The following is a 26715-nucleotide window of genomic DNA, read 5'->3' as shown; positions in this document are numbered from 1 at the left end:
TGTATTTGTCACTTGTCCTAATTGAAGGATGTTTGGGTCATTGCAAATGGCAAATTTTCAGTACCTTTACTGTCTGAAAGATGCTCTTTGACAAACTATTTTTGCTTCATATGTACTGTCTTTTATCTCCAGAATAAGAGCAGTCCTTCTTTTTTCCACTTCCAGTACATCATTCAACATGTGTCATTTATTCAAATTACCAGAGCATAGGTGTCATCTTAAAGCTATGGTCCATGTTTCTCAGTGGTTTAATTCAAAGTGGTTTAATTCTTTGCTAACGTTGCAAGAAGTGATTTATCACAGAGTATGTCTATGAGACCTGTTTCCTTCTAATTAAAAACAAGCCAAACTCTAATAACTGTACAGTTTTCCTTTTTAAACACTGAGTGCAGAACTGTTTTCTGGAAGCACTGTAGTGGTGTTCACTCAGCACAGAAGATTTAAATTTACGCTTTTCACAGTAAGCACTGTGTGCAGAGGGTGCTGGTTTCTTCCAAATCCTCTTCTGGCCTAATGCCCAGTTGTGATTATAAGAATGACTGTCTTGTTCAGACTGAGTCCTTTGAGTCCTTCATCACACAAGCCACGCTGAAACTATGTACCATAACACAGTTAAGGCAGTCTAATTCATCTATATTGTGATAATTGGAAAAAACCTCAATTTTTTCCTAATTTTTGTAGTGTTATCTTTTCAATAAAATATTTTCATATGTTTTTATCTGGTTTTCTGTCTCGTATTAGCAAAGATGTCGCTTGCTTTGTTACTAAAACTTCAAAAATAAAAAGATTCATGTTAAGTTTACCAGTATGTTGGCTTTGAGGGTGATTTAGGAGATCTTCAACTTTGTGACCTTTCATTTATAAAAGAATGGTATTCAGTGTTTCTTGAGCTTTTCTCATCATCATTTCACAAATTTCCATGTGCCAGGCCCGACAGTTAAAATGCGTTTAGATTTTTTTTGAAGTGTAAAGCCGCAGCATAAGGAAACAGCATAATGTCATAGCTTGCACTACATTTTTTGGGAAGTAACAGGGTTTTCTTTCTATGGTTTTCTATGGTTTTCATTGCTACTTCACCAAAAAACCACCTCGTCTCCAAACTATCCCTCCCCTCCTTATTTTCTCAGTGATGTAGATGTTCACTTTTTCACTTTGTAAATTTCTAGGTTAAAGGCCTCATGCTACCAGTTTCTAAAACTTCATAATCAGAAAGCGCTCTTTGGTCTCTGAGTGCTTACTAAAGCCGCAAAGTAAAGCCCCGTTACAGGTTCACACGTTTCTTGAAGCTGCCCATGCTCAAAAATCTATTCACCACCAGGCAATGCAGAAACGTTTGCATCATGCAGTTACACAAAAACAGCGTTTCAGTGTTAGCCTGGACCATTAATAGTTTTTGAAAATCGGTAGTGTGTGCTCCTTTTCACTTGCTGTTCTTGTTAGATAGGAAGGTATCTCTGGTACCATTGGTTCTTGTACCAAGTTACAGCAAAACCATGCAACTTTTTTTCTTCTGTAGGTTGTTAGCACTTAATCAAAGACTTTCTGTATGATTAAAAGATTTCAAATCATCACTGAGATTTCTTGATGGATCAAACATTTCCAGCAATTTTTAGTAGTAGACACATTTTAGTGCCTGGGCACTGATTTTCTCTGTGAGTCTAGATTAGGCAAGTCCAGACTAAAAGCAAAACAAAACCTGTGTACAGAAGTTGAATCTTTGGCACCATTTCTCCTGTTTATTTGTTTGTGCTGCATGGCAATGCTTGCTAATTTCGAGGTAGTCAGGGATTGTTGGAACAGTTGGAAAGGTGACCTGTTGTGGTAGGTTCTCTATTCACTGATTGTCCTTGAAGAGGTGAAATTAAAAGAGCATGACTTTAGCGTAGCCAAAAGGAAGAGGAGTCATATGGCTGCTTTCTGTGAATATATTTGGATTAAACAGCAGAATGGGAAGAGAGTCCTTTAAATTCAAAACCATATTGAAATAAACCATAATAGGAGCTGAAAGTTAGGAGATTGTTTCCAAAGTCAGAGGAGTGCGTGCCTGTAATAGCTTTTCTGTGGACTGTATGGGAGCTAACAGCCAAACTACTTTAAAGTTGAAGCTTGACTACTTTATAATAGGGTTGATAAGATGTGGTTGCCTGTGATAGTAGAGGCTATTCCAGTAAATCAAGAGGTTGCTTGTCAGTTCATGTTTATAACTTTCTTTTTTTCCCTCACCTTCGCTGTTTCTGTGAAGTTTTATTCTGTGATTCTCACACACACCCCTATGATACTATGGTTTTGCAGCTTTCTTTTTGTATGTCTAGCTTTTTTCTAATTTGGATTGCTGTGACACTTGCACCACCTGTTTCAGAGCAAGCTCAATCATAAAAATGGAATTTCAGGAACTTGCATGCAGTACCTCATCTGTTGACGGAGATGTTTCTTGTCTTTCTCACTAACATCAAAGTTAAAATACTTCATTTATTTATATTTAAATAGGGCCCTAATGAAACTAAAGTACCTTACTGATCTGCATAGTTAGTTTCCGTACAACTGTGGGAACTTATGTAGCAGAAAAACAGTATCTTTCCCTTTTAGCAGTGCAGAGATAAAGAACAGGAATGATTTAAATCATAGGTGCAGAGTGGTAGATCCAAGAGACTGGCTTCCCAACTCCAAATGTTGCTGTAAAATCATGCTACTATTTTTTGTCTTATAAAAACTTCAATTTTTTTAATGCAGGTCTTTAATTGTAGAATGCTTAATTTTTAATTTATACATATTTTTACCATAATAAAGGGAATAATAAACTTTTTGTAAGAATTGCTCATCACAGTATTTTTGAGCACTTTCATAGCTATGGCTTACATCTGCATAAGCAGATCATAGTAAGTACTTTCAGTTGCACTTTCCGTTACATAAATTAATGACATGACTGATGCTGCAGTATTATGCAGGGCTGTGCTCTTTGATGCTTACCAAACAGAAAATCTCCTTAGAGTTTTGAGTTGGACAACTTGAAGACAATGTATCATACGAAAGTAAAGAAACCTTTAGCTAAGCAGACACACAAAATTTTGAGGGAATGCTATTATCTCTAAAGCTTCTTTCTCCCGTTACATCATTGGAGAGCCTTTCTCCATAAAATCTTACAGTAATTGTAGTTTTGTCTGTGTTCTTTTGTTTATTTACTTAAGTGCATGTGTATACGTATTTGCATGTGTTTATGACACAAGTTTATGTAGACATATAACTGTAAAAAGTAGTATTTACTATACCTTATATTTTTTTATTGTTTTTATATTTTAGTGTCCTAAAGAGGCCTAGAAATGTTAACAAGTACTGTGTATGTAGCAAATTGAGGTTTGTAAAGAAGAGGGAGAACAGAGTATTACACACTTGTATGCTGGCCCAAGACTGTTTGCAAAGTATAAAAACTGCATAAACTGATTTCCTTGTGTTTTGGCTACTAATAAAGTCTCCATACTTATGTGAGAGACTGTTATCTTTCCTGCAATCTACCCTGTAGTACTTCTGTTTTTCTAGACCAGCAAATACTTCTAGCACTTGCATGTGTCCTATTTCCAGTGGTCTCAAGTGCTTTAGAGATAAGTGATTAATCTTCATAATGTTATAATGTAGCCACAATTATCTTAATTTTACATATGGAAAAATTGAAGGAGAAAGGTGCTGACTTAGCCAAGATTACCCTGATACCAGTTACCCAATCCAGGATTAGATCCCCTCTGTTTTGACTTGGTAGCCACTGGTCTGTCTAGCGGACCATGATGACTACTGTTGTCTTCTGGTATAGCCAGGAGAGAGCTGAGATTATACTGCTTGGATTAGTTTGAAAGAATTAGAAAACATGGGAAGTTGATTTAGTTGATACTGTGTTAGCCCTTACTGAAGTTCACAGGGGAAAAACTATTCCTGTTGAACATGTACATATGAAGAAATCAGCTCAGACACAATATACGTACCTGACTGTGTTTTTGTTTAGATACAGGATGGGTATGCCTTCTGGTCACAAGTGTGTATTTACATTTAACTTCAAATAACTAAATACATGGTTTTTGTTTGTCTCCTTCCAAAGCAAATTTGCTCCTTTGTTTAGATAATTTTAATGTGTGTATCCCTGTTAATGCCAATTAATAGCAGAACATAATGTTGATTTTTTTTTTTTTTAGTTGATATCATAAAAAGAACATTTTTAATATGAAACAGTGATGAATTGGAATTTGTTTGAAAGGATTTATAGTTTTTTGAATTGGAAGTGTAATGTGAGAAAGAATTTTAAAAATGGCTCTTATGAGTGGGTATAATTTTTAAGTTTTCATTAACATATTTTTACTTAACATCCATCTTTATGACTTAATGACAAAAGATGAGTATTTTCTGCAAATGAGAACAAAACTTGTTCTTGACAAGTGACTTCACATGACTTCACATCTTGTTTATTCTATCATGGAGCTTGTTAATAACGGGAGTGTTGATCTGCTGGAGGGTAGGAAGGCTCTGCAGAGGGACCTGGACAGGCTGGATCGATGGGCTGAGGCCAACTGTATGAGGTTCAACAAGGCCAAGTGCCGGGTCCTGCACTTTGGCCACAACAACCCCAGGCAACGCTACAGGCTTGGGGAAGAGTGGCTGGAAAGCTGCCCGGAGGAAAAGGACCTGGGGGTGCTGGTTGACAGCTGGCTGAACATGAGCCAGCAGTGTGCCCAGGTGGCCAAGAAGGCCAATGGCATCCTGGCCTGTATCAGAAATAGTGTGGCCAGCAGGAGCAGGGAGGTGATCGTGCCCCTGTACTCGGCACTGGTGAGGCCACACCTCAAATACTGTGTTCAGTTTTGGGCCCCTCACTACAAGAAGGACATGGAGGTGCTGGAGCATGTCCAGAGGAGGGCAACGAAGCTGGTGAAGGGCCTGGAGCACAAGTCTTATGAGGAGCGGCTGAGGGAACTGGGGTTGTTTAGTCTGGAGAAGAGGAGGCTGAGGGGAGACCTCATCGCGCTCTACAACTACCTGAAAGGAGGTTGTAGCGAGGTGGGTGTTGGTCTCTTCTCCCAAGTAACCAGCGATAGGACGAGAGGAAATGGCCTCAAGTTGCGGCAAGGGAGGTTTAGATTGGAGATTAGGAGAAATTTCTTTACTGAAAGAGTGGTCAGGCCTTGGAACAGGCTGCCCAGGAAAGTGGTTGAGTCACCATCCCTGGAAGTATTTAAAAGACGTGTAGATGAGGCCCTTAGGGACATGGTGTAGTGGGCATGGTGATGTTGGGTTGACGGTTGGACTCAATGATCTTAGAGGTCTTTTCCAACCTTAATGATTCTATGATTCTATGATTAACCTGGTCCAGTTGAAGATGTCCCTGCCTATGGCAGGGGGGTTGGATTAGATGATCTTTAAAGGTGCCTTCCAATTCAAACTATTCTATGATTCTATGATTACCTTAGCATCTGTTCACTTTTGAAATTCTGATTGTGATTTTGTACTTTTTCAAAAACTCAACAGGCATGTTTTTCAACTCGGTGTTCAAAGTTTGTTAATATACATCTCCAGCTTCTCTCTCTTTAATTGTCTCTTAACTATTTTTTCAGATTTAAAACCCACTCCCTTAGAAAATACCTAGTAAAATTGATTTTTATAACAGACTTTTCTTCTAAATTCCTGCCACTAAAGAGCGCTCTCATCAGAATGAATTCTGCAGCATGTCATTGTAAGGATTAAACTGCAGCAGCAGTTTCAATAATAATTAGATTACAGATCAGTGGACACCATTAAAAAGGGGATATGGTAGGATGCAAATGGTGAAATAGGGTGCATCTTTCTTGAAGATTAAGTTCTACTTTCAAAATCTTGGTTTTCAAAGTTTAAATTCTGTCAGGAAAAAAAAAACAGCAATAAGAAAGTCTGGCTTGTTTTTTGCTTAGTTGCTTAAAACATCATACGTTTGAGGGACTTCTTTAGGTGTCCATTGGGTTTCTTGACTTTTGAATTTATTTTAAACCCAAACACTTCAATATGTTTCTTCTTCTAGTTTTGTGTCTGCAGTTTTAAATAGAAGATGTTCCACTTTGCAGGCAATGCTCAGAGTGTGACCAGGCAGGTAGCAGTGACATGGAGGCTGATATCGCCATGGAAACCTTACCAGATGGGACCAAACGATCAAGGAGGCAGATTAAGGAACCTGTGAAATTTGTTCCTCAGGATGTGCCACCAGAACCGAAGAAAATTCCAATCAGAAACACGGTAAATGATATTTGAGTTGTTATGCAGCTCATATTCATAATAATTTTGTTTAAGATTACTTATGTTTTGGACATTTTGAATTGTGGGATTTCAATTTGATTGATGTCCTATTTTTGTTATAAATTCCCTTTCCTCTGTTAAATGCTTTATTACCTGTGTTAAATATATAGTTTTGCTACAGTAAAAAGCTGGGAAACATGGTATTGAACTGAAGAGCTGTACAAGCTTTTCCTATTACCTGGGTCATGAAGTTCTCTGTTAATTGCAGAAAAAGGGAAAATTCGGTTTGCACTTAAACTTAACCTTTACAGTTGTTCTTCACCTTAGTAGTTAGGACACTTTGTTCTTCTATTTAAATATATTGAATTGCCAATTACAACTGTAAAGTAATTAGTCATTTCCTTATGTACGAGCAACCTACTGACTGCATATTTTGTGACTATCACAAGACCCTGTTATTTCAGTTTGTTTAGCTTCCTAGGCTTACTAGTCACTGTATGTTTTCTCAGACTTTCCTGGTGGATAGTTTTTAGAGAAGAGAAGCAAAAGCTCTTGCTTCCTGTACTGGTGAAATATTTAGCATCTTTTTTTCATTTGAAAGTAGAACTTTTTTATTAATCGCTGTATTCCATTGTGTTTCTCTGGTGCTCTAATCCTTAAAATTTTGCTCTCCTACTTGTTCATAAAACAATGTTTTTCATGTGTGATGTGTCACATCACTTATAAAACACACATAAAAGTATCAGAGGGCTTTTAGGTCTAGTTTAGGGAATGAGTAGTGTTCCCATGACCCTTTGGACATGAGTAGTAATTATATATAAACTGCTGGTTCATCTTCCAATATACTACTTAGTATTAGGAAATACTTAAACCCTCTCATATTAGGGTTAGACATACTTCATCCCTCATGCAACACAACTTTTATTTTCCTCACAGGGCTTTCCAGACTTTTTATGCTTGTACTAGCAGATACCATACTTAACTCTTCTGGGTGTACACTGATAGGATTAAACAAGTATGTTCCTGACCTAACCTTAAATGTTTGCTTTAATTACATTTCAAAATATTTGGAATGTTTGGGCTGCAGCTTTGATTTACCTAATGGCTTCATTTTCCTTGTCTATGACTAAGAAGAACTTTAAGAACGACTCAAGCCAAAATGATTAATTTAGCTCAAACGATTAGGAGTGTGAATAATCCAAAATTAAATTTTGTGAATAATTAAGAACCTCTGTAGGGGAGAAACTTTTTTTTCTTTCTTTTTGTCATTGAGGGAAAGTTCCTTTCTTCTCTATGTGTAAGAACACGTAGGTTCTTAGAGCTGTCTGGGTAAATTGAACTGACTGTTGTCATGGTCTTGTTCACACAGAAAGAAGACTTATCTGGTGTTCCTGCTTACTGAGCACTTTGCATCTCCTCTTCCCTTTTTCTTCTTTCTCTCTTTTCCCTCCTTTTACACCTAATATAGTGGTATTAGGGCCTGGGGAATCATGATTATGGGACTAAAGAGAACTAAAACTATTGCAGGAAAGACATTCATAGTGGTAATAGACAAAAGAGTGATATAAGGCATTGTACAGAAATCCATAGGAAGACAAGATTAGTTTGTTCTAAGGCCCACGTAATGACTGCCCAGCTCCTGTGCTAAATGAGAGATGATTGCTCTGAAGTGTTCCCCTCATGCTGTGACACTGATGTGCTGCATTGGTGGTTTGGCACCTCACGTATTAAGAGTATGTCTACACACATTGTGGTATGTAATATAGAGATTAAATTTACTTTGAGTGGACTGGTGTTGGCACGGTACAGAATTGTACTGTGGAAGAATTACTGCTGCCAGACTAAGAAAGACGTTGTTCCTCTGCTTGAATTTTTAGGCTCTCTTTCAGTTCTCTCTAGTTCTCTGCTTTTCTACAACATGCAGATTTGCAAGATAACATCTTTTCTGTCCTGTGGGCAGGGCTCCTCAGTCAAAGTTCTCTCCACTCTTTTAGCTTTCCTATAGCTGACAGGGGTTTTTAAAATTTTTTTAAAATTTTATTTATTTCCTACTGTCTTCTACTTAACTATGGAAGAGAAGGTTCACACCCTTGACGCCTGGATTTCTTTCTCTGAACTAGGCTGAATTCCTTCGTTTCACCTCTTTCATGATCTTGGTGCACTTAGGCTGTATAACAAAATGAAGATAACAGACCTCTGAAGACTTAATAGGTATTTCCTGGCAGTATGGGATTCCCATTCACCTTTGCTATGAACCCAGGAAAGACGGTGTTAGTTTTTGTTGCTTGTTTGTTTTGTTTTGGCTTGTTTTTTTTAGGAAGAGAATACTTTTTAATTCATTAGGTCTGGGGATGTCTGTATATTTGAGGGGAAAAAAACTGACCTTTGAACAATTTCTCATATGAAGTTTACTTGAGTCTGACTACACAGAGAACATCTATGTGGTGCATTTCAACAATGATGACCAGATACTTGTTCTGTCCTTTGTGTAGTCACTGTTCAAATCCTTTAAAATAGTTTTAAATAAAGAAGAATAAATTAACAATTTGAAAATATACTTACTTCACAGTCCTCTTTTCTCAGTGTACTTTGTATCTCTGGGCATGGTTTATTCGATCCAGTTTTATTTTGGAAGGAATTGGCAAGCCTGCTTAGCTAACAGTGTGTAATCAGCCTTGCTTACAGTTATAATCAACAAGTGCAATTATAAGACTGTTGAATTGTGTATCTGTTGCTCTTAAGGGAATTTCCATTTGTTTTGCATAAATTTATCTTGAATTGATATAATTGAAAGAAGGGGTTTTCTTGCCACATACCTAAGAGAACAGAATGCATCTTACATGTTTGGATTTCATTGTAGTGGTTTATCGTAGTTAACTCTTCATTACTTTGTTGACAGAAATTGTGGGTAAGCCCTAATATTTTATTTTGATAAAATTGCATTAGGTGTTACTGATGACAATAATAGCTGGTATCTGTAAGACATTTTATACAAATGCATATGATTAACTAAGCCTATATGCTAACTATATGAAAATAAATATTTCATGTTAAATTGTACTTTCAGAATTCATATTTTGCGATCAGCTTGTCCTGCTGCTCAGTTTGGTAACACTGATTTCAGAGATGATAAAAGATACCCCCTTTCATGAAAAACTGCTTTTTTCCTTATTCATAATACTTTTTCTCTAATTTCTGTCTGCTTGGGGTGTACTATGAAGAGTGAAAGACCCTTTTACAAGTATTCATAATTTTACCATTGTTTCTCATCCAATCTAGTTATGGATATGCACTTAAGTCCTGGAATTTTTTTTATTTTTTTTTTTTAAATCCTTCGACGCACCTGAATTCATTGATGTTGTAGATTTTCTTTTTCAGGGCTAAATTGTTTTCTAAAGAAAATAGTGGTGTTTTTTTTCCGCTTTAAATGTAACCTTACAATTTCCTTTTGTTTTGCATTATTGCAAAAAATAATAAGGACATCTAATTTTACCTTCTGCAACCCGTACTATTTCTCCACCTTCTTTTCCTTTATGAACTTAACAGTTCTGTTCAGATTTTTCTCATCTAAAGTACTTAGCCTTACATCTGTGTCAGGATAGTCTTAGCAGAGGCTGAGTGGGATGCTCTGCATTATTTTGAATGGTCTAAGTAGATTAGTGTTAAAAAATAATAATAATAATAAAAAATACTGACAAAGCACCTACAAACTGTTTTTAGCACAGTGAGTTGTGTATACTGCTTTTATTTTACAAATAAATACTGTTATTTAGAATAAATTATTATTTCTTGCTTTTGTTTCAAAAAGGAAAAGATAGTAGAAGAGTGGTTATTTTTTTTTCTTACCAAGTATATTAAAAGATAAAGAGGACTGTTATCTTGTATTTAACCAAAGCATTTCCATCTGAAGTGCTTTCCAAACGTCTATTGTGTAACTTAATTATGTGATGTCATAGATACAAGTTTTGAATAAAAGATGGCTACAGGAGGAAAACAGAGCATCAATTCCAATTTGAGTGTAAGTATCAGTGCTTCATAAAAACGGCAAATAATTTTAAAACACTTACCTATACTTATCGGTCATCATTTTAATTAACATTGTCAGTGATTGGTCAACCATTTAAATATGACTTCTAAATAAGTACATGGAAGACCTTTTAAAGCAACTATCTAATAGTAGTGTTTTTGACATATTCAACTTAAAATAAATTGCTGACCACTGCACATTAATGCTTTAGAACAAAATAATTGGGAGTTACTCAGCTTTCTGAAACTTAAAGTTTTTCAACACTGAATGTAAAAACTCAACTGAGTTTACGACATCAATACAAACATATAAAAGCTAGATCAATCAGCCTGCCAAATACATGGATACATGATAGTATAGGACTCTCTCTTTTGGCTTGAGATCACATTTAGAAAAGAAGAAAGTAAGATAAATTGATGCAGCTCTTCCACAGTGCTCGAAGCAAATGGAGTATATCAGAGTTTTACATTTGGCTTGCTTTGTTTGTTTGGGGGTTGTTTTGTTTGTTTGGTTGGTTTGTTTCTTAAGAAAGCGGGGGGGGGGAAACATAGATGAAAGACCACTTCTTTTTGATGTTGCAAAGGCATGAAGAGATGGACATACTCCAAATTATATTCCAATGCTGTAAATATCAATATCTCTGTAAGTAAAGGTAGCTAGCATATCTATCACTTCTGCAAATAAGTACATTTAAGTTCAGTTTTCCAGAAAAAAAATCACTTGTTTTAGCAACATCTGCAAATTGACCTTTTCCGGCCTTTTTGCCCTCCCACTTCTGTTTCAGTTCTCCAACTTGTGTGCTTTGGAGGATATTAGTGTTAAAAAGGATATAAATCAAACCTGCTAGTTCTCAAATTCTGTTATATGTTTAAGTCTTAGAAACAGTAGTTTCAAGTTAATAGCCAAATTCAGTGATAGTAGAGCTTGACAGCAGGAATGTTGCAAAATTTTTGGTTTTCTAGAAAATAAGAAGTTCTCAAGAGAATGGAAACTAAGAAAAAAAAGGGGGAAATTGTAATTCTGTGTAATTAAGCTTCATGGTCGACTTGTTTCTTTTTATAATTATATTTTGATTTACCGCTGTTTCTTTTTATCTGGCAGTTCCCTTTTTATTACTGCCAGCTTTCCAGAAAATTAAATAATCATTTCAGAGATATATTTTGAATAGTAGTGATATATACCATTTAAGGTATTCACTTTGATCTGTATTGGGCGAGTGTGCCATCTGGTGTTTACATAGCTGTCCTTACCTTTATTTAAAATAATTTTATGCCTGTGTGGTGCCATCAATAGAATATTTCTTCTGCCTTAACAAAGCAAAGGAAGTCAAAGGGATTTTTCAGCAACTAGCTCGATTGTAACTTTTTCATTGGCAAAGGATGTTTATAACATTGAACTCTTAATAAGGATTGGGTGACATCATGGATTAAAAATTGCTATCTTAGCAAAATAGTCATGTTTTGTGTTTAACAGGAGAGAGTTCGCATTATCTGTGCAGTTTCAACCTGTGTTTTTTTTCTCAGGCTTTTGAAAATCTATAGTTTGCTTTTTATGTACCCTTGATAGTTAGCACAGTGATTTCATTATGTTACTTTTTTGGTAGTAGTGGAAGTTTTCCCAATTCTGTTTTCTGAGAGTGTTCTGCTCTGCTGATGTTTCATATCAGAATCATCTTTGTTCTGTAGTAATGAAATCACTCGTTGCCATGACTTCTTTGTTTGGAATGATTCCATAGCATTCTAATATTTACTGATTTCTTTTTTTTTTTTGTCTTTAGATTCTTATTAACAAGTGTATGTTAAAGGCTGTATGAGTGAGAGGGTTAGGGTTAGAAAGTTTTTGATTCATGTGATATGTATCAATGAACCATGTTTTGGTACAAGGTAAAACTGTGGAAGTTCATCATTAATATTAGTGTGTCAACTATAAGGTGACATAAGATAAAAATGAAAATGACTGAAGCATTTAGGTAGGAAAGGGAATTAAAACACAATTGTAATCTTATGCTGGCCCTTTTCGCTATGTATTTCATGTAGCTGCATGTCTTTCTAGAGCAGTTACTGTAGCTGCAGCTCAGTCAGGGAAACAAAAATCAAATACGTGCTATTTCAGAGAAGAAATGTGAGATTTACAGAACTGCAAAAATCAAGGCATCTTAAGTTTTTCACATTTGATTCTCTAATAATTGCAACACAAAACAACATCTACAAACTTTTTACGCAATAAGGTAATTATAGTACCAATATTTTTAAGTCAGGTGTGTCTTTAGTAATTTAGTCAATTTTTAATGTGACATCTGTGACTAGTTTTGAATTATTTATATGAAATTCTCAAGTGAAAATGCACACCTTCCTAATGATATCATGTGCCCCCAAATTCCAGGAGCACTTGGAGTACTGACTGAATTTCCTGTGCTCACCTGTACGAAGAAAAGTAGTAGTTACCTCACGGTGCCAGCACTATTAGCGGTATCAGAAACTCAGTGCTGAAAAGAAGAGCCCTATGTATATGACAGTATTGTTTCTGTGACATCCAAGAGGTATAGAAGCACCAGCATAATAAGGGTCATATTTCCCGTCTATTAGCAGAAGCAGCACTTGCTAACATAGTGAAACCCCTGAATTTACACAGATACAACGGCATAAGCATACAACGGCATAAGCAGATGTGCTGGGCCTCTTACATCTTTTCATCATCAAGCAGATGTGCTGGGCCTCTTATACATCAATTCGAACAATTAAAAGAAATTCTAACCACGTAACATAATAAGCAGAGGAGAAACTGGGAGCAGTGCTTTCTGCTGTGATGTTTGAAGTAGTTGGCAGAATGAGTATGACTTCCACAAATGACTGGGAATCTCTTCAGTTCTATTCTAACCCCTCTTGGGTTTAAATTCGGTTTCTCAAATAACTTTTTGGAATTGCCATGCAGAAATCACCATTGGTTTACTGAAAAACAAAGTGACTGAGCACATCAAATCTGGAACCATGCTAGTTCCCCTTATGTGAAGTAGACTTGAAGCATTGCTGCTAACCACAGATTTGTTCAGTATTTTATATGCTTTTCCATGTCTTTGTAATACTGATAACTCCTGTATATCTTCTTGTGTAGCAGAAGAAACTAAATACGTGACAGTATAAGTGTCTATCCTCCAGGAGCACTTCAGGGCATGCTCCATATTTAAGAGGAGCACTTGCGACTCTTGGGAATCGCCTCCCCCTTTTGGTCAGTTGATGAGTTCTTGGTTTTCCTGTTCTTTGAGCTGGCAAAGCAAAATTGCTCCAAGAGAACGTTCTACCTTCTGTTCTGCTTTGGATGAACTGATTTAAAGCATATGTCTTAATGGACAAAGGAGAAGAGGCATAACGATGTGGTTTGCTGACAGCTATGGTGGTTTTGGGTCATGTGGGCACCCATTCTGTCACGTTTACCATTCTGCTTTCATGCTTTGAAACTAACATACCAACTTGTTGTATCTGTGAGTGACAGCAGTCAGTCTGTTTCCTCTGCGACTTTGCTTTGCTGCTTTGTTTCCTTTGCTGTTTTGCAAACAGTCTGTTTCCTTTCAGAGTGTGTTGGACTCATCCTAGGCTTTATTTGCCCCTTACAGATGTCTTTCATTTGTCTCATGTATGGAATTTATTTTTCTGAGAATATTCAAAATCTTACAGTCAATGCATTATCTAATCTTTTTCATTTTACATATGTTTCATATTGTTGTCCAGTTGTTACTGAGTTGCTTATGAAAAGCTTGAATGTGAAATTTAAGTGTTCACTTCTAGCTTTTCCAAGTCCAAAATGAAGACTCCCACTTCAGTCTTCCTTCTTCTTCTGCTTTTGGCTTGACAATTCGATCCCACTGTTGATCTGTTGATCACACTTTTCCCTCAACATTTGTCATTCCATTTTGGACAGATGCTTTAACTGTCTGGTTTCCTAAGTGTCTTGAGTACAGTATTTCCTTCCATGAGTTGGAATCACGTTATCCCCACACCTCTACTGATTTCTTGCCCATGTATCTTCTAAAAATGTCACCCTAGTTCCAAATCACTCACACATTTGATCCATATGATTTATTGCTTCATCATGCATTATTCATTTCTTTCGTTAGTATTCTATTTTTCAGCCATTTATGTCCTAATTCTTTTTAATTCCCTAAGGTGATATGCAAGTTTCTACACCACAACAGTAGAATGCTGCACACAACAGATGCATACTTTTGTGTCACAAAACACGATGGCTGAAAGAAACCCATTGTTTATTTATCTTTCCCTTGCCCTAGTTCTCCTGATTTCTTCCTGTTTTTTAGAGGCATTCCCTAACTTACTTTCTTAATTGTGTGTTACTACTTACATTATATATCATAAAATACTGTATATTTTATGGAATATTTTAGTAACCATCGGCTTAGAACATTACAAATTAAATTAGAGAGGGGCAAGCAAATGCTGGGTTTTTTCTACTTCTCTTTCTTTTCAGATTTGATAGCTATTTGCATGTTATATCCATCACTGTTTCTCTGTAGGTGGTCTTGTAATGTTTGTGAATTTTTAAAACATTGGGGAAGCAATAGGCAGATTTTTTTTTTCTTCCAAATTTTGAATGTGAAGTCAGAAGTTAATGAAATAACTCAGAGGAATGGTGTATGCTTTAATACTGTGGAATGGTTCTCCAACTTCCATAGATGACAAGTTTTTAAGTGAAAGACCAGTGTTTTTGGGGACGTTTTTAATCTTTAGGTTTCATTTACCCAGAGCAGTAATCTTTTCTGAGGGGGGGCATTAAGATTGCTGTGAAGACTAAACCTTAGTAGGATATTTTTGGAAAAGATGGCTTGCTTTCACCTTGATGATTTCATTGAACCAAATGGCTCAATCTGTTTACCTGAGGAACATCATCTTATGCGATTTTAAAGAGTTTTAATTAAAAGTCAGTTTGCTGATGTATAGAGGTGGTTTTTTTCCCTCAAAATGTTATGCTAAAAATTTAATCTATTTTTATCTTTTATTATTTTTAACTTTTTCATTGATTTTTTTTTTCTTTTGTTTAAAAATGCTTTCATTTTATGCTTGCATCTTAATTTTAATTCATTGATCTTTCTTGGTCTGCTCAGATTATTTTGGGATGTATTGCTAATGAAATAAGACTATTTTTCTCTTTCATTTCTGTTCAGTGTAAGGTATGTTCTTTGTGACACAGCAGCTAGATCTTTTGACTGCTTCTTTATTTCAGAAAAGAATAGCTTTTAACTTGGTTTTCTAACAAAAATAATGCAGTTGCCTGCCATTCTAGTAGCATCGCCTCTAGTAACCTGTTGACCCATTATGCAAGATTTGATAGAGAGCTGTGTACTCCTAAGGTAATTAAGTTCTTGGGTATTTTTTAAAGCAGCTGGATGGGAAGGATGAGTGCTGAGTGGGGAAGAGGTTTTAGTTATAAACTTGGTTATCCTTTGCATTTGGTCTTTCACTGTCCAGTGTAGAACATGTGTAGTTTGGAAACTGTGCTAGTGCGTCCTCACTTTAACTGGGGAACAATGGGAGAACTTGGGGATGTGTTGGGAGACATGGTTTGAATGTAGTAGAGGAGAGGTTAAGAAGTCACTAGAGAAGTGGAGGAATAGGAATATCATGGTATAGTATTAGGAAGTAAAATTTGACTAATATGGCTGGTTTTAGCATGTATTTATTTATTTATTTTTATTTTTTTAAGGGCCCTAATTGTGAAAGGATAAGAAATGAAAAATATTATCTACCTTGTGTGTCATGATTACAACCTTGGCATAAGTTTGTCTGATTTTCTGGGGTAGTTAAGGTTATATAGGATCAGTATTTAATTAGCCCTTAGCTATAGGCATGTAATTTATTTGCCAACAGAAACCTTAAGTTGCCTGTGTAGTAACTAGATTGTAGGTATCTGCATGGTGATTCCATTGATGCTGTGGGATCTAAAGCTCAGTGGCTGGAATCTTTCTGTTAGTAGCAGGGAGGTGTCTGAGCACATAGCACACTTATCTCTTACTTGAGTGTACATTGAATGAATTCCAGAGTTGTGCAAGTATAGAACCTTGGATGAGACACAACCAAAGACTTGCCAATCAGCTGTCATTAAATGTCAACATTTGAAATAATTTTTTACAGAAACCTTTCACCTCTACGTATAGAAAATGACATAGTTACATATTTTGAACAACATTCCATTGTTCAGTACTTTTTTTTGATTCCTGTCCTAAAGTGGCATCTTGAGGCAGTTGCCATGTATGGGTTGCATCTGTCTAATCCAGATCTAGCTGTGTTTTTGTTCTGGATTGAGTTGTCCATTCCAAATGGTCAATATTTTAGAGCATATCTACCTTTTGGAGTGAAACAAAAAACCTGCTGGGATAGCACTGGCATTAATGGGGATTTTTCTTGGGTGCTGATAACATGACTTTTTGCTTTTCTGACATTGTTTGAGTGCTCTGGAAATGCAAGGGCAAATTTCATAAAACTGATTTGCTCCGTTTTATGATACAGAGAAGTCATAAATTGAAGGTATCTCTATAGTATTGAATTGCCAAGTGTGTTTTGATTAAAAAAATCACTGCCTTTATATGCATCTTATACTGGATTAACATCTCTGTTCCCAAATAAGTTCTGAATATAACAAGTTCATCTCAGTTATAGTATTTACCATTGGACATATATAATAACACTGTTCCTTTAAGCTTTTCTTTTATAAGAGATCTTAATTTTAAATTGTTTATGGCAAGTAATTATTATGACAGAAATTATTCAAAGCATTTTAAAATGCAAAATACAGTACTTTGAGGCAAACAGCAATGAAAAATACTGGACAAAGTAATCCAGGTTTATCTGTTTCTTTTTTGTGAATCTGTAAGGTAATTTTAGTGAAAACATACATAAAATTACAAACGCCTAATTACTGGAAGGCTATTGTTGAAAATCACAGAATATTCAATTTTCAATTGTGAATTTAATGTTATTTTTCATTGTGAGTGCTGGTAATAGTATAATGATTCTGAGCAGAAGTTAGCCTTGCAAATATGTTTTAGTGTGGAAGTCAGTTTGGAAAAATACTAAGGTAAAATTCTGTTACTTTAAAAGCATATAGAATATCCTACAAATGTGTATGTCAGAGGTGTTCATTGTAACATTTTCTAGTGATTGTCAAACAGATTCAAGTATGTTTGAAGGTTTAGAAGTCTAATGTAGGTCTAATCTAATGGAAGCATAATCCAGGCGTAATTTAATGTGACGTTCCTTGTCATATACATCACACATTATATAGCAGACAGATGAAACCCAACATTTTAATGACAAAGGTGACTAAATTATTTATAAATGTTGTCTCTTCATTTTGCTGAAGTTTAAATATGATTCACCATTTCTTAAAATACAGTTATTAACTTGTAATCTTTTCCACTTAGGGTAAAAAAACAATTTCATTGTTACCTATATTTCCAAATTATATATCAGTTTTCAAGATGGCATTACTCTGACTGTACAAAGCATGCATTATTATCTTTTACTGCTTAAACAGGGAGAATGAGGACCATAACACTGCATATATTGGCATGCACTTTTACACCTACTTCTTTTTAATCTTTACACAGCTGCATTTAGCAAGGCCTACATGGCTTAAAATTGTCAAAGTTTGTAAATGTTCTTAGGACTAATGCCAGAAGTTGAAAGTAGTAAAATTGGCAGTTAATGTGCTGATGTCTAATCAAACTTTTTTTTACCTAGTTTTAATTTACAGTGACCTTGGGTTGTGTAACATGTAGTTGACTTGTAGCCCATGTTACATTAATACCTCTAATATTACATTGATAAATTCAGTTACTTGTAATAAATCGATTCTTTCAGATTTGGACTCATGTATCTACTGTGTGGCTTGTGGAAGGAAGGTAGAACACCTCAATTATGACTGTATTATTAAATGTATAGTAAATATTGATATGTATTAAATAGGTAATGTTTTACAATTTTTTTGTAAATCGTCTTTAGGCAAATGTGAAAGAGAACCTCAGTGGTCATTAAAGTATTCCGAAGAGGCACAAAATAGACTAGTGTTTTTCATTCTACTGCATTGCTTTCTACTACAGAGTTAACTCTTGCCTAAAACAAAAAAACTTCCCAAACAGTATGTTATTAACATGCGCAAATCAAAATCTGCATAGGTAGAAAGGTGTAGATGTGTTGAAGTAGCAGGTTTATTTACAGTATAACTATATTTAAATGTGTAAAATAGTTTAAAATAGTGAACAGTCTTAACTTCAAACTAGTATAAATCCCCTTCAAAGAGGACCCCAAACAGGAGACACATGATATTACTAGCTTCTTCGGAATTAGGTTTATGGCTGCTTGTGATTCTCAACTGGCTTAAGATTTTTTTGATCAGCTGGTTTTTACTTTTTCTAAGATGAACACTAACTGCTTCAAAAAATGTTTTAAGAAATCATAAAGTAGGCAGTGTTTTTTTTAATCATAGGACAAGTGACTTCCTAAGATGATGATTTCCTCCCAGAAAAATGAGCATTTTAAAGTTTGTTTATTTATTTATTTATTTATTTTATTAGTGTCAGACATTGTGGATTAGTGGAATAGTCTTTGATGTTTTTCATTTCCTTCCGCATACCTTCTAATTTTCTTTCCTTCTTAAACGAGGAGAGAGTGTGATATTGTCAGCTTGTGGCAGTTATTTAATGCATGGAGGTTGTAATGCTGCTATTTCAGAGATAAAACCGTAGTGACTTAAGCTGGACTTACGTGTGAGTTGCATATAGTTACTTAGAGCTGCTTGTAAACCTTTGGTGTTTGCTGTTGCAGTTCCTGGAAACCTCTTTTCCTCGACACTGTTGGTATTTAGATTTTTTGGCCAACTGCAATATTGAAATAATTTTCACTTTTTGTATTACCCATTCCATCTGTTTTGTACCAGTCATATGTTTGTATATGCTACAGCTTTATGAGCATCTGCCATATACCCATTATATTAAGCTTCAGTTTGAAAGCTTTAATTCTTGCTTAGTCCTCAAAAGCTATAAGAATTATTTTCTGTTTCTGTTTTGATGAAGTCTTTTAATTTTAATTTTTTTGAATCCAATCACTTGGCTTACAAATAGAGCACTTCTAAGTGCTCAAGGAATTTACTGTAATATACTGTTCATATCAATTTTCAAGTTATGCATTTTAGTATTGGGAAGTTTGTGCAAAGTCTGTAAGAGATTTGTAATTCTGCTGGCAGTCTTTTTTAGAACAAGGCTCCACATGCTCAGGTCAACAAATGTATTTATATTTATTTTTTGGCTAGTTCTGTAGATTTATATTCAGAATCTGAAGCTGTTGTTCTAACATCTGTCACTGTAGTTATCTTGCAGTAGTTCTGTAGTAAATACTTTAAATTATTTCCTGCGGTATGTTTTTGTTGTTATGAATAATAGATAAATAGCAAAAACATTATGTTACCTAATATTGAATTTTAAATATATTTTCTTCTAGAGAACTAGAGGACGAAAACGAAGCTTTGTGCCTGAAGAAGAAAAAGCTGAGGTTGGAATATAGTGTTTTGTTTGTTTGTTTGTTTTTTTTAACAGTTTCACAAAAAAAATTAAACTTTGGGCTGAAGTGTTACTTTCAGTGCTATAATTGAAAATATTTGCTTTCCTTCCTTCCTGTTCCCCCATTCCTTTCTTTTGCCTTCTGCTATGACAGGAACGGATTCCCAGAGAAAGAAGACAGCGACAGTCTGTTCTACAAAAGAAGCCCAAGTCGGAGGATTTAAGGACTGAATGTGCTACCTGCAAAGGGACTGGAGACAATGAAAATCTAGTCAGGTAGGTTTGATGCTCTGACCTTATGAGGAATTAAAGTTCCATCTTCATCGCTTCGTCATTGTGATTATAACGAAGAAAATGTGCTTTTTATAAAAAACAAACAAAAACTTATTTAGGGGAAACATTACATCAGAAATACTGACTTGTTTCACTTATTGACCTGCCAAACACATTAACACTGTGGATTAAGATGTAAATAACCAAGATAATCCGTTGTTCTAACACAAGAGAATTAATTTTCTCTTGTCAGGGTGAATTGTCAATGTTTTAGAGCAGGTCAGAAAGATAAACAAACCAACAATTTAATGATATTAAAGCTACAGGAGCATCCTAAAAGTAATTAAATTAGTATCATTAGCAATTTTATGAGCTGAAATGTGGATTATGAGGAATTTATGTTTTTAAAAATGTATTAACGCTACCTCCATTAATGCAGATCATGAAGGGGTTTGATAATCATGTTTTTTATCTGAAAGAGAAATGGAAAAAAAAATCTGTTGAATGGTGTTTTAGTATGTGCAGAAATCTAATTAAATAGAATAACTGCCATTGAATAGCTACTGTTGACCACAACTTCTGCTAATTTTGACTTTATATCTGGCATTGTGGCTTCTTTGTGAAGCTGTAGAAACTGCTCACAATTCTTGAAGGAAGAATAATGGAGCTTAGCAATCAGAAAGCAGATTTTAATTGAATCTACTGAGCTTTCATTAAGAAGTTCAGATAAAAATTAATGTTGTATTTAGGCCCTGTATGCTTCAACTAGATTTTCTGGGCAAGATCTCCTCTTTAGCTCAGATAGAATTGTCATTTTTAACTGGAAGGATTAATATATCCTTTAATTTATTTAAAGGAGGCCGAGTTATGAGAACATAAGTCAGAATCAATGATCTATGCAAGCAACACATAGCTTTAGAATCAGGATGTGTCCCACATACAGATGTCTTGTACTCAGAATAGCTGATTTTAATATCAATTACAGCATATGATTTACTGTAGAAGTTGATACAATTTCAAGGGTTGTGTGCCAGATTCTATTTTTATTTCCAAATTGGAGGCAGAGTGCCTGTATGAGCTCATCAGTAACTGTGTGACTCTGTCTTACATAGACAAGCTACTACTGCTAGGTACTCCTAGATCCTGCTCAGTACCAGACTGTGAAATAGAGGCAGGATGTAACGGTGATTGCTGATACAGTTATATTGATGAAAACTGATGACAACAGTTTTTAACTGCCCACAGCAAGATAAAGGGCTTTCTTCAGCCCTATTGTTGGCAAGAAATAAAAGATGCAGGAAGACCATTTTGTTTTGGGAAGGAATCTTGGGAACAACATGTACTGTGCTGTACTGCGAAAAAGGCAGTGAATGCGTTTTTTTCTTCAGGCTTTTTCTAGAAGTGTTAAATACCACATTTCAGGACATAAAGGATAAGATGAGAAAATGCTGTGAAGAACTGTATATTTAAGTTGCAATTAAAAAATATGGTAGAAAATTAGTGGTATGTCTTGTTTAGTGCATGAAAAGATTTTAGTAGTAATTTGGATGGGCCAAAAATAAGCATACTACATGCCAAAACCCAACAAATTCTCTTATAAACCATCCTCATAATTAGTCTTGGAAACAGAATAGTAAACCTGCATGGGAGGAGAAAAGGAGATTCTTATGTTCTAATCCTTTGTTCATAATTCTCTGAAAAATATTTTCTTAAACCTTCTGCCTTATTTTCCATATTAGTTTTTAAAAAAGATTATTAATTTAAACCTTGCTTTTCTTCAGATAATTCCTATAAATAGCTACATTTTTATCCAAGTTAGATGACCACTGCTTCTAAAGTGCTGTGGAGACTTATTTTTGATAATTACTAAATGATGGTAAAGTATATAGTAAATTTGAATTTTTTTAGTATTTTTTTTTGGTTCTTAAAGGTGTATTTCTTTTGATGAGAGTAGATTCAGGCACTGTAATAAGATGTTAGCTACCAGATAGGCTTTCCGCTATGCAGCTAAAGCTGTGTAGGGGTGTGATCCGCAGAGCATTGCTATGTCAGAGAAAGTTTTCAGAATCCTTTTTTCTCTTACATCATCACAAAGTAAGAGAAGCGACTTTCTGCCTACACTGCTTCTTTCTCCTGCCTGTACCATCATCCAAGATTCCTTTGTGGTAGTAGAAATAGAGTGTTACTTTAAATGCAAGTTGGTAGGGCTTCTTGTAAGCAAGAGATGTTTCAGAGGAAGGACAAAAGTATTTTTTCAATACCCATTTTGTTTGGCACTATCTGTTATTAAAGCCAAAACTTTCTCAGAAAACTCGTGATCTTTGTCATCGTCTTTGCTCTTCACTCAACAAATGTTTTGTAATTACTGGATTTTATTTTCATCGTTTCCTACCCATCTGCAACTAAGAAAAGGGAGGTTCGTGGGGATGTTATAGAAGAGATTTTTCTGAATGTGAAAGTTGATCACTAAGTTAAATGGAAATATGCAACTGCTGAAACTGGACATTTAAGGAATAATCTTGATGGGCCTTCTAGCTTTTCCTGCTGTGTGTTACCTCAAACAGGGCTGGTTACATGACTCTTGAACAATCTACTTTTAAAAATCATAGGTTTGTCTAAAATTTATGTGGCTCTCTCACTTTGGGGTTGCTAAATAAGTAAGGATTAGAGAAATAGAAGCAATTATTTCTTATTTCAAAGAATGCAGCAGAGTATTTAGTAATGAATCTGGAATAAAAAAATATTAAATTGTTTAACTAATTACTGTTTGACTGATGGAGAGTCATTTTTTTTTTTAATCTCTGTTTTAGGTGCTTGTGTGTAGCATTGGATGGCTGAGGGTTTGTTTTTTATATGTGCAGTGTCTTTACCTAATCTGTTGTTCATATGATCTAAAATCTTTAAATAATTGCCTGTGAAAGGATTTAAAATTCTCCCTAAAAAAGTACCTTTCATTACGATAAATTATAATGGTTCATTAATTGGCTGAAGTTTGCCTTAGTGACTGTAATTTTGTACCAAAAAAAGGGATTAAAGTTACAATATCTTTAATTATTAGCTTTTGTCTAAAACATACTGACATGTTCCCTACTTTATATGAGCTAATAGTTGCCATATGTATATATTATAGACATGCCAAGACAGCGCTTTTTTAATCACTGATGTCAGATTATAGAGACTGTTTCAGTATAGTAGCATGCACAAGAACTGAAAGTTTAGGTTTTGTGGTTTTGTCTACAAAAAATGATCCGTCTTGTGATCCTTTTGTGATACACCTTTTTTTTTTCCTTAGGATTTACAGTGAATTTATTTTATAAATTCTTTTATATACATCTGTGTAAGTTTTATTTAAGTAAATACTTCTGCAATTTTTACCTTTTACGAGATTAGTGAGTGGCACAGTCAAGATTTACAAATTAGTCGAACAGTGAAAAGTTAATTGAAAACATTTACTCAAATGAGGCAAAGTCTGATCTGTAACATAAATGACAGTAAGGAAGCTATATCTGTAATTAGAGAAGAGTGTGGATTTTGAATATCTTTTTACTCAAATGAACTGTAATTGAGTTTTGAGAGGAATAGTAGTAAAATAGGGGGTTTAATATTTTATATTTGACGCAGATAGGTTTGATGTAAGGCATGGAGACACAGAACTTTTTTAAAAGAGATAAAGAGTTCAGTGAAAGGAATTATAATGTGCTCTTGAAACTAAAATATTGTGAAACCAGAGGGTACCTATAACAATGTGCTGCTCAATCTTTAGGCATAATCAAATATTGAAAATATTTGCTTAAAATTGAAGACATATTTTGAAATATGGGAGTTTCTAAAGCTTGATGTGAAAGATAAATTTTTTAACAAACTCAGAAAATAATTTTAAAGGATATATTTGTTTTTAGAGGTGACCTCTACTGTTTGGTTTAGAAAACATTTATGTAATTATGCTTTTCTTTTGTTTCATTTTGTGAATATTTTAAAGTTGTATATAGTTCAGACATTTGATGGGTTTCCTGAGTGCTTTATTAGAGTCTTGCATGAATCAGTTAGAATGATAGATCTTGCAAAGGAATTGTTTGATTCCTAAGTATCTCTTTTCTTGGGGGAGACCATAACTCACTAATAAAATCTTTAAAAATAGCTCCTCTTAGAACTTAACCATATTTAGTAGAAACATGGATGAGAAAGTATATTTCAGGTGGCTCAATATGTAATAGATAAAGCTTGCCCTCCGTCTTGCACCATAGTCCAGAGTAAGTAAGTGATTGTACCACTGTACACACAAAGTGCTTCTACCACAGTATTACTGTCTATTCCATTTTGGTAAAAGAAAAAGTTAAGATGAATTGTGTATTTTATTTTAATATGTAGAACGGTTTTGGTTTTTTTTTTTCAAGAAGAATCCATGGGCTAATCTAGTTTAAAATCTTCCAGGGGAAGACTTCTAAATGATTTCACTTCTAAAGAAGTGGCCTCTTCTCAAAAAATAATCCAGCTCTCAACTGCCACTATTAAAAAAAGTAATATTATAGCTTCAGTTGTTGGCTTTAAGATGTGCTTGGGTAATTTTTAGGAATATAGTGCATTAGATAAAATTGGTATCTCAATACTAGATTTGAGAAAAGCAGAGTAAAATTAGAATATTGTTTATGTATGGGGTAAAATCACATTTGACAAGGTTAAAGAAGTATCTGAAAAAGCATTAGACTTCTTCATCCCACAATTTAGAGTAAGCATATAGTAACAAATTCTTCTATAGTTTTGCGTATTGAATTTTTAAGCTTTATTGTCAATTAATTTAGAACTTTCCATTTCATTTGATTTGCAGCAACTGAGGCAAAATTATTACTTCAGTGTTACAGAGAGGGTAAAATAGACTAAGGTCATATATTTGAAAGAATATACAATAGAATTTTTTCGAAACATAGATTTGAATGCTGGTTATAAAGTATTGAAAAAGTGTAAAGCTGCAAAGCAAATTATTAAGCATGTATGTAGTATTTATTTTTAATGCAGATGTTTACTAGGAAACAAGCAATTGTAAAAGTATTTATTTCTCCCAATATACTAAGTCTCACGTTTCAAGCAAGTGTAATGTTCTGCATGTGCAGTCAGTGTATCAAGGCAGGCCTGAAAGGATAAAGTGAGGAGTAGTAAGGGAGAAAGAAGAAAACATATGCAGTGTCATATTTACTAAAGAAAAAAACTCTTGAGTAAAATTGACTATAAGATTTGTCATAACTTTGGGTCATCGAATCATACTATAACTGAAAATCTTTAAAATGTATGCAACATCTGTAATTCTGGTGCTACAAATGTATGTATCAAATTTAGGATAATAATTTATACTGTAGAAAGGGTTGAGTCCTTAACTGCATACAGTGATCTGCTTCAATTCTGGTTTTGACAGAAAGTATGTTCTAGACAGGCTCTTCTGAATCCTCTGGAAATTTTCTCTCTGAAACTGTTACTTGCTCTATTTCCTTAATTGCATTTGTCTTGTATAGGTTCATCTCTGCGTTTTTGTTTCTTACATTTCCATGCAAAGGAGCATGCCAGCCTTCAAGTTAAAGATTTCTTCCTTATCTGTTAGCTGCTAGTTTTGAAGCTCTGCACGAGCTGAAGTTTATTCCAGAACGAGCACATTAATTATTAATTACTTTAAATGTGCTGCAACAAAATTAACCATCCATCATAGTAATTGAAAGCCTATGATACACAGTAGTTTTAGAAGTTTAAGGCTACTGTAGAGATTAATCACAAGGAAAATGTTAGTTAATTCAGCCATAATTTGCGACAATCTTATGTTTTACAGAGGATTACAAATGCATTATTTTATTGGAATGAACTATTTGAATGAAAGGAAACTTAACATTCAGTTGTGTAGTTTATTTCTGCTATATAATTTACAGGGATTAATTCTGCATATCAACTTTTTTAATTGCTTAAGTTACCTGTTACATCATTTTTTCTGTCATTTACCTCATTTACCTTCTAAAAAGTGTTTCTTTTTATGATAGATAGCAGGATAATACGTACAATGACAAATGCACATTTTTGTTCGCAGGGGACTTTATTCAAACTGAATTACCTATGCTGCATTGCATTTTACTGTAAAATACCACAGATTTTTCATTTTCAGTAAATTTGTGTGCTAGGGCAGACATTCAAAAAGAAGCGAGTGAAACTCACTTGCGAAGTACCTAAAAGTCAGGCATACGTAACTGTCATTCATGGCTTCTCTAGAAGCAGAGTGCTATGCACGTTTGCATTTGGGCTACCCGGCTATCTGAAGCTACACGTGCCTGGAACATTTGAAGTCGTACTGCAAAAAGTCCATGGCAGACTCTTGAATTTTCTGTTATTTGAGAACCAGTCTATTTACCTGATACCTAAAGCATTTCTTTAGTACATTTGTCTGTTATTTTCCTGAAATGAGACAGCAGAATCTGAATTGAAGCCCAGGTTATTTTTTTCCCTTGATTGTTTTGCTGGTTAACTCTTAAGGAAATTTAAGCCACTTAAAGAATAGAAGCTCATGTCTTTGGATACTGATTATGTGTTCCATCTCTGGTTTGATTCTTGATACTGTATGATCTCGAAGGAACTGTCT

The 26715-nt window shown here is 34.7% G+C and overlaps 1 protein-coding gene across 1 annotated transcript in view; it reads left to right on the top strand.

Annotated features, from left to right (window-relative positions):
* Positions 1–26715, top strand: part of PHF14 (PHD finger protein 14) — a 170614-nt gene that overhangs the window by 52901 nt on the left and 90998 nt on the right. The window contains 3 exon segments of the mRNA XM_075143674.1: positions 6075–6243; positions 19774–19824; positions 19987–20108. Coding sequence (XP_074999775.1) covers positions 6075–6243; positions 19774–19824; positions 19987–20108 — 342 coding nt within the window.

The sequence above is a fragment of the Calonectris borealis genome, chromosome 2 (assembly GCF_964195595.1).
Source record: "Calonectris borealis chromosome 2, bCalBor7.hap1.2, whole genome shotgun sequence".
Lineage (NCBI taxonomy): Eukaryota > Metazoa > Chordata > Aves > Procellariiformes > Procellariidae > Calonectris > Calonectris borealis.
This window is presented reverse-complemented; position numbering and strand designations above follow the sequence as displayed.